At 39.8% G+C, this 13654-nt stretch overlaps 1 protein-coding gene across 3 annotated transcripts in view; it reads left to right on the top strand.

The window, feature by feature from the left end:
- The first annotated feature begins 2219 nt into the window (after nt 1-2219).
- plcg1 (phospholipase C, gamma 1) overlaps nt 2220-13654 on the top strand; it is a 38721-nt gene continuing 27286 nt past the window's right edge. The window contains exons 1-2 of one of the 3 annotated variants that reach the window (XM_035383355.1): nt 2220-2334; nt 3820-4105. In XM_035383355.1, the coding sequence (XP_035239246.1) occupies nt 3883-4105 (223 nt within the window). In that variant the 5' untranslated portion in view covers nt 2220-2334; nt 3820-3882. Of the gene's footprint in view, nt 2335-2803; nt 3091-3819; nt 4106-13654 lie in introns of those variants that run through there. The other 2 variants (XM_035383354.1, XM_035383353.1) reach the window with 2 other exon arrangements.

Here is a 13654-nt window from a genome sequence, read left to right on the forward strand (position 1 = left end):
GACATAAGAACTCTAGCAGCATGCATTAATATGCCCCTCTCTATACACACAGGTTATCAGATGCATTAATGAGGGCAGGAAGCATGCCCAACAGCAGCTGCTCTAAAGTGGACAGTTGGAAATATAATTGTATTTGGGTGGGGGTAAACTTAATTTCCACTGATCTCCTTGACTTTGGCCTTTTAGGTCCATATTAAATTTTAAATATGAAGTCACTGTTATGCAAAAGTAGTTCCACTACGGCAAGTCGTTTTAGCTTTAATTCATTTCTAGAGGATATCGCAAATACAATTCTAACTAGTTGGAATGCAAATTCTTTATCAGAAATTCAATTGTAACTAGTTATAATTCAAGCGTTTTCCCCATTCATTTCAATGGGACCTTTCATTTTTGATATCAAGAATTGTATTTTAACTAGTTAAAATTGGATATTCTAATTAAAACTAGTTAAAATTCTATTATTGATATCAGAAATAGGTATTTTAACTAGTTGAAATTATATTGTTGATATCAGTAATTGGATTTTCTGATATCAGAAATTGGCATTTTAACTAGGTCAAATTCCCATTGAAATGAATGAGAAAAATGATTTAAATCTGACTAGTTAAAATAGAATTTCTGATATCAGAAATACACATAACTAGTTATAATTGAATTTCTGATATCAACAATTTGCATTCTAACTAGTTAGAATTTGAATTTGCGATATCCTCTAGAAATGAATTAAAGCTAAAATGGCTTGCCATATTCCACAGAACGTTAGAGGTTCTTGCATCATAAGATGCAACAGTTAAAATAAATATTTATTACAAGCCTAAAAACAAAACTTTGAAACTTTCACCTACTTTCATGGGGTCCACTTCGTAGTACAAAGTACCTATTTTAGAGATATGGTCACCATGATTGTCATTAGTTCATTTTTCCATTGACCATAGGAGGGTGCTACAGTTCCTTTAAGGTTTACATGCCGTGTAATGCAGGGACTACAGCGGCACATAAATGTATGAAATGTATTGGATTTTAAGTATTTCTGGTGGATTCATGATCATGCTGTTTTATGGGAATTATACATGTATCTCATTTAATACAGGATCACTAGCTACAGAGAGATCTGGTGTGCACTGTAATCGTTCTTTGGGGGCTCTAACAAAAAGTGTAGAGGGTTGTCATTTTTCTGACTGCAGATTTCCACAGGATGTTAAAATTGACACACTGGGAAAACATATTTTCTGAATTTTTTTCCCACTACAGCCTACCAACTATACGATTTGTCATTTCTGTTTGCTATCAAACAGAGATGATGTGCTTTATTTTTCAAATTTATTTTATGCCCGGTCCCCCCATAGCTGGCCGTTGGCATAAACCCTCTATACAGTTGCTTAGGCCCACACATACTTCTGGGCCACACAATTTAAGTTTTTTTTTGGAGCACTTGGACACAACAACATTCTAGTTTGGGGCCGCCAAAACCGTAGGTTTGGCTCTGGGTACCATTTGAAAACGGATTTCCATCTCAATCAATTTTTTCTCAGGTAAAATAAAACTGATTAATAAAAATGGTAATGATGGCAGTTGATTTCTTAATATCTGGATCAATTTGAGTCAGTTCCACGAGCTTCTTGATAGGATAAAGCCACATAGCCTACGTTAAGTATGCAATGGATGCCTTCATTCTGGTTTTGGTATGTCAGAATTTATGCACTGGGTTGGAAATGCTATAGTCAAATAATACAGCCTACCCTGTATGCATGTACCTTTATACAGTTTGAAGTCTGTCGTTGTCATGAAATTGCCTACATTTAGAGCGCTGAGCTCATCAATCAAATGTGAAACGCGACCTCACAGATCAATTAAAATGGCAGCGTTCAGTTTGGCATTCGTGATGATTAGGCTGTGGGAAAAAGTAATCAGCGTCGCGTATGGTCACAGAGAAACAATATTTACACACATACCCTGTTCCACTCTCAAGGTAATTTTTGTCTTTTGTATTTTTAATGATTGATCCCCCTTATCAAATAATTGCCTAATGAAAATAGAGAGAGAGAAAACGATTCGTGTGCTCTGATGTATGGAGGAAAATAGGTATCTTATATGCTACTTCGTCAAGCGATGAGATATGGTTGATACTGTATGACTCCGGAGAGACGCTTAGCAATATGCATGCATTTGCAAAAAAAAATGTGCACTGCGGTTTTGTTGAAGTGTTCAAGCTTGCAATCCGAAATGTGAAGGCTGTCTTTTGTGAAGTCGTGAGACTAACTTCTGAAATGAGAATTATTTTACATGCCTGTCTGACCTGTCTTCGATATATGATATAGTATGCGGCTGATCTGGGTATGTCTTACTGTCCATTTGTTTTTCCCACAGCACCGAGGAGAACTTTTATTTATTTATTTATTTATCTATCTATCTATCTATCAGAGCGCTGGGTAGCCTAAGTGTACCACTTGTCTCCAAGACGCATAATTTCTCCGAAGAATACTGCGTGTAAGAAACTCACTTGTAGTCTTTTAAATCGAATTTCATAAGATGTAAACGCGTAAATTAGCATGAAAAATGTTCTGTTTGTCATAACACGCTGGTATCCAAACTTTAACGCGTAATTTTATTATAAATTGGTTAAAGAACAAGGCATGGAGTGCATGCACCTATCATTTTGATTGATTTTTCGCCTGAACATATATAGTTTTCACAAAACAGCTGAGTAGTGAGCTTGTTGCATGGCTTAAGTTGATTTAAAGGTAACTGGAAGAACAATTGCAGAAAGTCAAACCTGTGTCTTTAAGAGGCAGATCTATCCCATGCTTTGTTGTACAGAGGGGGTCGGATGGGGGAAGGGCCGCTACTGTGTCTGAAACGGACAGGCTTGCATATGGCTAACTCGATGGAGGCTCACAGGACGCTGAGGGGAAAACCACAAGGCTTTTCTCGGGACTAAAAAGCATAGCTAGCCTAACGATGATATAATAACCAAACGAGGAAGACAAGAACACCACCAAGGTTGGCACAACGATGTGCGGGACCGAGATTGCAGCGAGACGACGTGTTGTTCTGCTTTTGTTGAGCTAGTGGCAATTAAATTCTGATTAGGTAAGGAGAAGGGTACAAGAAAGACGACAAAAAATACTGCAGCTAGCTACCTGAAATGATTGCACTGAGACCAGCCATACTTCTCCTTGGTCACATCTGCTTCTTCCTTAGCCTTGTAGAAAAATCTGGATTTTCCAACATTACGTGTTCCAAATGTGGTATTATTAGTAACCGTAGCATTGTATGTCTGCTGAGAGTTACAAAAAGGCATAAGACCGAAGCAACGAAGGAAACTTTGTAGCTAGCTTGCTAAATTGTTAGCGAGACAGGAAACACGAATTCTCATTAATATAATTTGCTATCTCGGCAGCTAGTGACTGCAGTGCGATAAACTGTGTTAACTGTTTTACTGATTAGACTGCCATAAAACCTGTGGCTTTTCTCCTTAGTAGCCCGTCATTGTGGGGAATTTGTGTCGGTTTGCTAATCCAGCTCACAGAAATTGAAGGCTTTTATTTGGCTCGTCTCGGTAATAAATAGAAATGTCTTGCCGTTAAAGTTTCTTCTCCGCTCATTCCCACTCGATAGACAAAACGTTGTTAATTTCAAATCTCAATATCTAACGCTAATTTCTAAACTGCTGTATCTGGATTAGTTGTTGGTGGGCTCCTGTGCAGCTAATTACCTATCGATAAAACGTATTAGCCTATTAACAAATTCTGCCCACAACTCAATTATACAGGTCTCTGGCAAACCTTTGTTGACCGGCTTCTGTTTTTCTTACCTTAGGCATCTTCGTCTTAGACTCACAGGTCGAAAATTGTGCTGAAGAAAAAGGACAACAAAAGGGAAATGATCATGGCTGGAACGACAGGATTCTTTTCAAATGGACCGGTATCCTGGACTGAAAATGACACTGAGATTAACAATCTTTACCGAGACCTGGAGCTGGGCACCGTTTTGACACTATTTTATTCAAAAAAGTCCCAGCGGCCAGAGAGGAGAACATTTCAAGTCAAACTCGAGACTAGGCAAATTATATGGACCAGAGGCACGGATAAAATAGAAGGAGAAAGTGAGTATTCGGGAAACCCCTTGACTATCGTGTTGACCATTAATATTGTATAAACTTTGCAGAACATTTTAAAGTTTAATCCTTTGACGCACCCAGTAGTGTAGGCTAAGTGTTCTCGGAATCGTGCGGTGCAGATACAGTACACAGTGATAGAAACAAGGTCTTAGAATATGTGATAACTGCATGATCGAGAAGATGAACACCGAGTTTGCCACAGTAGGACTGCTAAGAGATTAACAGCTGATAGAGGCTCCATGCATTCAGATGCACATAGGTTACTACTGTATACGAGCTAATATAGCCTAGTAAATTGCCCTGTTATTTTGTGGTGACTACAGTACAGAGAATGAACTTCACAAAACGTGTAACGACGCTAAACAGGTCTTCACCTTTCAGAAATTGAACGTTATGACGGGCGAACCCAACAGAAACACATTTGCCGTGATAAATAATATTTGGTATGGTCTACCGTTTTCATTGAAAATGTTGCACTATTTTTAATGAACACTTAAAAAGAATGGGCGATTCCTATGCCTATGCACACGTTGGCTGCCGTATTGCCTTGTGCGAGGCGGAGTTGGCTGGAGCAAGACGCAACCATTGGCCCAGTCTTTCAAAACAAAGATTATAATTTCATGTTAATGAAATATTGATAGCTGTAATTACAGTATTTGTGTTTGGGGTAGGCTATGTTTCTGCTTGTATAGTAGGCCAATTGCTTGTACCCGAAGCCGAAGGCCGAAGCGTAGGCTATTAAAATAGCCAATCTACAATGTCAAGTGAAGCTGAATCCAGTATCGCGTCGTTCCCTCAGTTTTTTGGCGATGCAGGATGTCTGGCGCACAGCTGCACTCTGCTCCGGATGCAGCAGAGGGGGGAAAAGGCTTAAACGATTAAAAAAAAAAAAAAAAAAAAAAAAAAAAATCTCTCTGTAGATGGTTGTCATACATGTGAGCCACAGCCACCACTTGATACTCGAAGTGGGGTGTTATCGGCGAATACCGCCTAATAATGTAGCAACAGAAATAGCAATGCTTGCTTCTACGGGAAATGTAGTGACTACTGGAGCGTTCGTAAATGTTTTCCGTTTTCATGGTGACAGGGTTTGGTAGAAATGTCTCCTTCCCTCCTGGTACACGGCAGTTACCCAGGATATTATTGTGCAACAGGTAATGTGTATATTGGATTTAAAAAAATTGAATTAGAAAAATATTCAGTTAGTATAATTCCACGGACAGTTTTATAGTGCATTTTGTTTTCTCATCCGTCACAATGCACAACAAAATGGGCTGTAATGACTATGTGGTTGAACAAAGTGGTAACTAGGGGAAAAATTAGGCTGACTGAAAATTCCACACAAGCCTGATTATATTTTGTGGATGGATTTCTTTAAATTTGCCTTCAATCATTATTGTTTTTCACCATACCCAAATTCAAACATCGGAACCATAAAATAATTATGCAGAAATGAGAAAAATGCATACATTCAGCCAGTACGAGTTGTGGCATAATAATAGCAATTCAAACCGTAGTAGGACTTTATGGCACAGATTCATATAATGTAGGCCTTGGTATGAGTGAGAGATCTCTGTGAGAGATCAGTCAGTGCTGTTTGAATCCTGGAAAGGAGGGGTTTTGACAGCATCACAAATCAATCTGGGATGAGGCAGGCGGTGACACTGATTGTTAAAAGGGGGAAGGTCATGTCTCGTAAGACTGACTAGTCCTTCAATTTGAGATCAAACATGCAATGCTGCGCCATAATTTTGCCACCGCTTTATATTTCCATCACCTGTAAGATTCCTATCATTGCACTCACACCTACAACAATCTGAAGAATCTGCTTCTTCACGCTTTTCAGTTAACAACTCTTTAAAAGGTACAAAGGTGTAATTAAAGACAACGCACACAATTCGGATTAAATGCTATCCATAATCTGTGACTTTACAAACGCGCTGTCCCTTTGTATGATATCTCACTAGCATCAGCTGCGTGTTGGACTTGGATAGCAATCTCTGGTTTTACTAGCCTATACCATACCATAGTAGGTCTAAATTGCACAAAGGTGTTGGGAGAAAAATTGAAGACATTTTTGGTAAAATTGGTATAGTGTGCATTGCATTCTGTCCCCCCATTGCATTTAGTGTTCATTTTTTGTTGGATTTAAAGATGGCACACCATCTCAAAGAAACTCCTCTCTCCAACTCTTGTCAGTGCCAGAATCTGAATGACTAGTTGGCATTTCTACTTCAGGTCTATAAATTTAATCAGTGTTGTCATTCAGTGCAATTTTAGACTTGAGGAAGGAGAAATTCACTTCTGGTAAATGGAAAAACGTGATATCAAGTATTTTTCTTGGGGGAAATTCTTGAATTTTGATTGGATACATGTGACTTTTTTGCCATAATTTCTGTAATGTCGGAGATGTTTTGTTTGAACTTTTACCTTTGTTGATCGTATTATGTTCACAATAGGAATCTTCTGATTAAATGGTTCCACACTCCAGAATACCACAAATATTGCTGTCAGCTATGCATCTTCTGTAAACAGAATTACAGCAAAGAAAGACTTCAGTATTTGGGTGAAAATTACTTGAGCCTAGCCTTGTTTTATGCATGCTTGGAATTGTTGAAGATTCCATGTGGTCATTTTATTGATATTGTCTCTGCTGTAGCCAAGGAAAACATAGTTTAAGGGAGAGAGATTTGACTTTGTCATTGGAATTGCTTGCTGAATGGAAACTAGATGGAACAGTTGATTGCATAATTCACTGTTCAACATGGAATTTTTACATTTTCTGGGCATGTGACATGGCTGCATTTATTTTCCAACCACCTTTTAAAGTCTGCATCAATAATACTATATGTGATGTACTTGAATATAAAAATGAGAAATGTTCACACTAAACAAACATTGCTGTTGAATATTACAATACATTACAGGCATTTAGCATATAGCTAAATGAGATGATCATGCTGCTTCTGTGAGATTAGGGCTCCTCGTGAGGTAAGACATGACCACATTCTGCAATTTCAGCAAGATTTATACAAAAGAGTGCGGCTGCCTTTGATATGAAGTGTGGTCTTTACTGAAGATTGCGAAAGTTTGTGTGGGTCAGCTTCCTACTGGGGTTGATCCGGCCGGTAGAACACACCCAGATTATGGGGTTTTGCTGCAGAAGATAGCGTTGTAGCTCTCATTCACTTTCAGACCAGCAGAACACAAGTTTGGCACAGCCATATTTTGCTTAAAAAGTTATGTCATTTGCTGTTGTATGAAGTTTGTATGCGCTGCTGCAACAGGAATTCATACAGCGTACATGAAATGATGAATGCATACTTGTGGGAAGTTGATCAGCGCGGTACACATTTGCTGTTTTCGTCTAACTGCTTTGTCTGTCTTCGGTGAGCTGCCGTGGTCATGGTCAGTGTCCTCACTTGGACTTATGGAGGACTGTCCAGCTCGCATCTGAGGTGTCCCTGGAGTCCTGGCCCATTATGGCCACTGTTGTGTAATTTAAATTTAAATGGTCGAGTTATATACCAGGGGCCATATTTACAAAATGTTTTGTCTTGCATCTTAAGAGTTGTCCTAAGTGTCACTAAAGGTTGCCAGCTAAGAGTTTACTGTTATAACCTATTCTCAAAGCTGCTGAAACCAACTTTTATTAAGAAATGGGATGAACTCTTAAGTTGAGAGAAAGGGCAGGGTTGACCTTGTTGCTATGAATAATATTGTGGTTCAAGAGCAAGCTTATTGGTATGCTCCCAGTGGTTGATTGGCAAGGGTCTGTGTTGGCAAACCATCATAGAAAACTGTAGCTGGAGGTACAGATCATGTTGCTATATTCAAATTAAGATTTTAAAATTCAAATGAAATCATGAAACCCAAAATAATACACTGACTAGTCAAGTGTGTGTGTATATGTGTATATATATATATATATATATCAGCCTCTTGCTTGTCTGGCAGCTTGTAAAACTGCCTTTTAATTTTTTGGCTAGAATCACCATGGCTGACAGCAACAAGTGACGCTACATTGCCCTGCAAAGGAAAACAACAAAAACAAATTATGAGGCGGGAGCAGCCATTTTTAGGACTGTTTGTGGTTTGGTCTTAGGACTTAGGAGTCTAACCCTAACATTTAGCTGATTTAGGAGCTGTTTGTATGGGTAAAATGCTTTGTGAGTTGCTCTTAGACAAAAAACCAAAAGCGAAGACTGATTTGTCCATTGTGTTTTCCTAAATCGACAAGTTAGGAGCTACTTTTAGCTTAAGGATGTTTTGTGAATATGGCCCCAGAATTTCGTGAAGTTATCTTTTAATGAAATGAAATGAGCTATAGGCCGTCAGGGCTGCCCAGCCCTGCTCCTGGGGATCTACTGTCCTGTAGCTTTTACCCCAGCCCTAACAAAGCACACCTCAGTCAACAGCTAGAGATCTCATTGAGCTGCTGATTAGTAGAATCAGTTGTGCCAAATTAGGGTTGAAATGAAAACCTAAGGGATGGTAGATCTCCAGGAACAGGATTGGGCAGCCCTGGGCTACAGTGTATTGTGCATTTGGATACAAGGATTAATATAGCCGAGCCTAAGGCAACATTCTTAATATGTTTCTGAACTTATAAAAGTTATATTTGCATTGGCCTTTGTCTTAGATGAAGTGAATGTTTTCAGGCAATCCTCGAAAGTGATTCTTGAATGCTACTAACTAAGTCTAAAGCCTACTTCTAGTCGGATAAGGCTCCATTAATTGCAGAATGATGCTGCTTTGAGAATGGTGGAAATATAGTCACCTGGATTTAAGTAGGGTTGAGTAAAGTCATATTGTAAAATTTCCTGGGCATTTTTAATAAGAGGGTTAAGCCATGTGCAGTATTTTTTTAAATATTGTTTATTTTATAAGGGACAAGCACAGAAAACAATTGAAAATGCACTGTCTAATGTACTGTACGGGTGTTTCTACTAAGCTCATTTCTAACACTGGTCCCTATATTTGACTGGGAGCCAGGAATGTTATGTACAGTAATATAGGCTACTTCAAAGGTACAGCTACTTCACACACCCCCTCAAGAGAAAAATGTGTACATACTAGGATTTGAGCAGGTGAATACTACTTAATACTACTGCCCTATTTAATTGTACAAAATGTATGGAGGGAATAGTGTAATTGTTTCCATGTAGGGTGTGTGAGCTTCATTGCCTCACAGCTGTTGAACACATTTACTGACAGTATAAAAAAAAAAATTTGCGCGCACACACAATGAGTGTTTGTGTGCGAACTTCCGTGGGTTTTGAAATTGCAGTTTTCATCCTTCACTATGTTCAGTGCACACAGAGAAATGTCAGAGTTTCAATGCAGTTGCCTTGGATGTGGGCTGGGGGAAGTATTTGTAAGCTATAACACTATAGCGCTTCTGTGGAAACTGATGGCCTTGTTGTGAGGTACTCAACCGCAAACTGTGGATGTTTTTCAGTTGCTTTCCATTCCCATATGCTTAGAATATGTGTAGGTTGTATTTAGAATTTTATCTGTTTTTAAAAGTTGTACAAGTGGTACCGTACATGAACTAATGTGTTCATGCTGGTCTGTATATTTTCAGTTGACATGCATAAAGCCTTATTTAAATATAGGTGTTTTTAACAAATTGTAGTCTTTTTTTGCCTGGCAGCAAGGTTGGGCGTAACTTGATTGCAGTGCTGAACCCAGTGTCTCTTAAAAGATAAAAAGGGGAAAAAACCTAGGTGAACACATGCAGCATGGACCTGCGCAAAGGCCAATGTTTCACTAAAGTGTTTCAGCACTTGAGAAATGCTTTCTGGGAATATAAGACTGTGTGGTCCATTAAGCAAATTATTTTTTAAACTGGATGTTATTTTCCCCTTCCCACAGGACTTACTTTTACTTACTTAGTTTTGCACAAATTATTTTTCTTGTGAATTCTATTCTACCTGTACCTACTCAAGGATTGCTGCTGAAGTGCTTCCAATTCTCTGATAGACTTGAGCCTCCCTGATCCAGTGCACACTCTCGGACACCCAGTACTACAGGAGTGCTGTCCCTTCAGTATAGTGGTGTACCGCTTGCTGATGTGGACTTGTACCCTCAAGGTGCATTCTTGAGGTGTTAATACAGGGGTACCTTGAGGAACCTGTAGTGACTTAAACCCAGTCTGCCCCTGGGTAGGGCAAGCAGCTGTGTCTCGTGGGTATGGACACCTGGTCATAGACTGCTTGCGATGTAGCCCTAGTTCAAATGTGTTACCTAGCATATGGGGTCTAGTCTTGTTTTGTGGGTAGTTTCTGTACCAACTGAGTCATTTGGGAGAAAATACTGTCTATTTATTTACTGGTATAGTCATGTGATTTCTGTGACATATCCTATTGGTTTCCAAACAAAAGCCTGAGGACAGCTGGGGGAGAAAGCAACAATGGCGGAATTTTTTGGTTTGTTATTTAGTAGTAGAGAGCTTAGAGACCGTAGTGTCCTGCACTGGCTGAAAGACCTTACTTTGCTTTACTTATAGGTATGAAAAAAGATGCTATTGTACTGGGGGAGTGTCTCTCGTGTCCCTGTGCTGGTAATAGTACTGCACTCAAATGAGGTACAAAGTGATCACCTCACTGCAGCTCTCTGTGCTATGCTATGCAACACTCTTTATTGGAAATGTAGGTGTATTTTGTGCTCAATTTTATTTTAGTACTTATTGAACAAATTTTGTGTAATCTCTTGCCAAAGTGCGTGCGTGCGTGCGTGTTTTAAACACAACGTTGGATAAAGGGAGCCCACGCCCAAAAGGGAATTTTTATTTTTTATTTTTGTTTGAAGACATGACGTTCATGTTCGTGGTGTTGTTTAAAGCTTATTTTAAGGTATTTGTTTTATATTTTCACATTTACTGTGCACGCACTGAAAATATTATTTTTTAACACTGGAATGAGATCAGACTTCACAGTTTAGGCTACTACATGAAAACATTTTTTTACTGTGTGACTGTTTTTGGTGATTGAAGTCACTGAGAAGGACAGTTATTTTCTTGTGTCTGGACATTTGGGGAAGTGGTGTGTGCATTTTTTCTTTTATATTTTACCTTGAACTTATTTGGCTTGATTTGGCTGTTTGTTAATTGTCATTGGTCTGAATTTTATCCCTCTTAAAGGTTATCTATCATAAATTATTTGTAAAAGAAAAGCTTGGAAATTGAAGTGGAAAATTAAGCATTTTGGTGACCAACTGTAAAATTTGGCCTCTTGATAATATAAAGTAGCTGTCTCTAGTAATTAAGCTAATTTAGATGTTTTCTTTATTATTTCTAATATTGATTAGGCTAAAGTTGAATTTTATCCATGATTAACCCATGCCAAAGTTATGTTAAGTTCAATTGAGCTTTAATTGTATATTTCACGTGTCATATAACACTTTACATTCTTGACCCAGGGCCCAAATGTAATTATTTCACTTAGTTAAACTAAGCAACAACATCAACTGTTAAACATCTTTACTGTAATGTAGCTGTAATCTGTTTGTTAGCATGGGCACATCGAACAGTGCTTTATAAAAAGATTTTTGATAAACACAAAGACATTTCCTGTAGAGAACAGTAGTCAATGTGTTGTTCAGTCAAACTTGATTGACTGAGAACAGTGAGTGAAAACGTAACCTGCGTTATGGTTCAGAGTTTCAGGGCTGGGAGACACTGGCATTGGCATGAGTGCTGGGGACCCTGAGTCTTATGGCTGTTGATTTGAGTTTTGGGGAGATAGGGGCAAGAAGAGAGGGAGATAATGGTCTACTACTCCTGAGTGAATATTAATAAATTGAGCTAATCTTGAACGTTCCATTTCGGCAAATGATGATCTGTTTTATCAAATTTAAGTAACTTAAGTAAGTAATTTATTAATGTGAAATAAAAAGCCCTTAGCATTACAGTTCATGTAATGTGCTAGTTCTGTTGAGTTTGGGCCAGGAGGTGGGTGCAGTCCTGTAATAGGCTATAGCTTGGGGAACTATGTGTGTACAAGAAAAATGTATTGTCGTTGTTAAGCTTCACGTCAAGTACCCTTTGCTTGAATTGGTGCAGGTCGTCACCGAGGCCAGAATCCAGGAGTATTTTAACAATGCTTTGTCACAAAGCAGCTTTACACAGAACCGGCCCCCAAAGAGCCTAGGGCAACAGTGGCAAGGAAAAAGTCCCTGACTGATAGCAGGATGAAACCTTGAGCAGAACCGGACTCAGAGGGGGAACCCATCTGCCGCGGGCAGCCACCGGTTTGTTATGGAAAGTCAATAGTGGCAGGAGGCGGGAGTGTCCAGCTGGTCTAGCTGGTCTAGGGCTGGAGCTTCGGGCCGGGGGGGGGGGGGGGGGGGGCTCCGCAAACTTGGGCTAGAGCTCCGGGCAGGTGCCCAGAGCCGAGGAAAACGAAAAAGGAAAAAAAACCCCCATTGTTAGGGGGTTCAAAAGGTAGATTAGCAAGCAGAGCAGAAGAGACAGAGGTGCCTGCGTGCAATAAGGAAAACCCCGGCAGAATAAGGCTATAGCAGCATAGCTAAGGGAAACAGAGGCAGGGGCCAACACAGCCATGACGGCAGGCTTGAGACCGTCATCACCAGACCATGACTGGTTCAGCTTAACACAGCACTACCAATGATGATCCAGTGACAGCACTAACCGCTCAGTCCACCAGAGACTCTATAGCTATGCCCGACACCCACTCCTGCCCCTCAAATATAGGAGAGACTAAAAAGATATGTTTTGAGCCTAGCTTTAAATAAGGTGATAGTGTCTGTGCCCCGAACGTGGGCAGGCAACCGTGTGTGTGTGTGTGTGCAGTATGTGGCTGTGTGTCTGTTTCTGTGTGTGCCTGAGAAGGTATGGAGCTGAGCTGCACTTCTTGCAGGGTGATGTAAGTAGCGGAGCAGCACAGGAAGTGCGGTTAGGGCAGGAAGATCCAGCGGCAGCTGCCTCGCAGTGCTGACTGCTGCAGCCTGCGGCCCCTGATCACCACTCCGGTGTGGCACTCAAACTTCCAGTGGGCACGAAAGTTAAATCTGAAGAAAAATGCATTATCAACATAGGCTACCAACATTCCAAGTTACTCACACATACGAAGCACTGTCTGTAAGTTTCAAGAAACTATTTTGGCTATCTTGGCTCACACAAATTAAACAAGCTGAATTCCAAAGTAATGTTACCCAACGTTTCTGAAATTATTTATTTGGCCCTATGTTCCACCATACAGTACATTAATGGGGCAAACATAAGCCCCCCCCCCCCCCCCCCAAACCTTTCTGTAGTGTGAATCATTGTATGTTTTTTGGTATAAATGTCTGTTTGTAAACGTGAATGTTATATGCTGCAAGGGATAATTAAGTTGTGTGTGTGTGTGTGTGTGTGTGTGTGTGTGTGTGTGTGTGTGTGTGTGTGTGTGTGTGTGTGTGTGTGTGTGTGTGTGTGTGTGTGTGTGTGTGTGTGTGTGTGTGTGTGTGTGTGTGTGTGTGTGTGTGTGTGTGTGTGTGTGTGTGTGTGTGTGTGTGTGTGTACAGTATTCA

The sequence above is a fragment of the Anguilla anguilla genome, chromosome 11 (assembly GCF_013347855.1).
Source record: "Anguilla anguilla isolate fAngAng1 chromosome 11, fAngAng1.pri, whole genome shotgun sequence".
Lineage (NCBI taxonomy): Eukaryota > Metazoa > Chordata > Actinopteri > Anguilliformes > Anguillidae > Anguilla > Anguilla anguilla.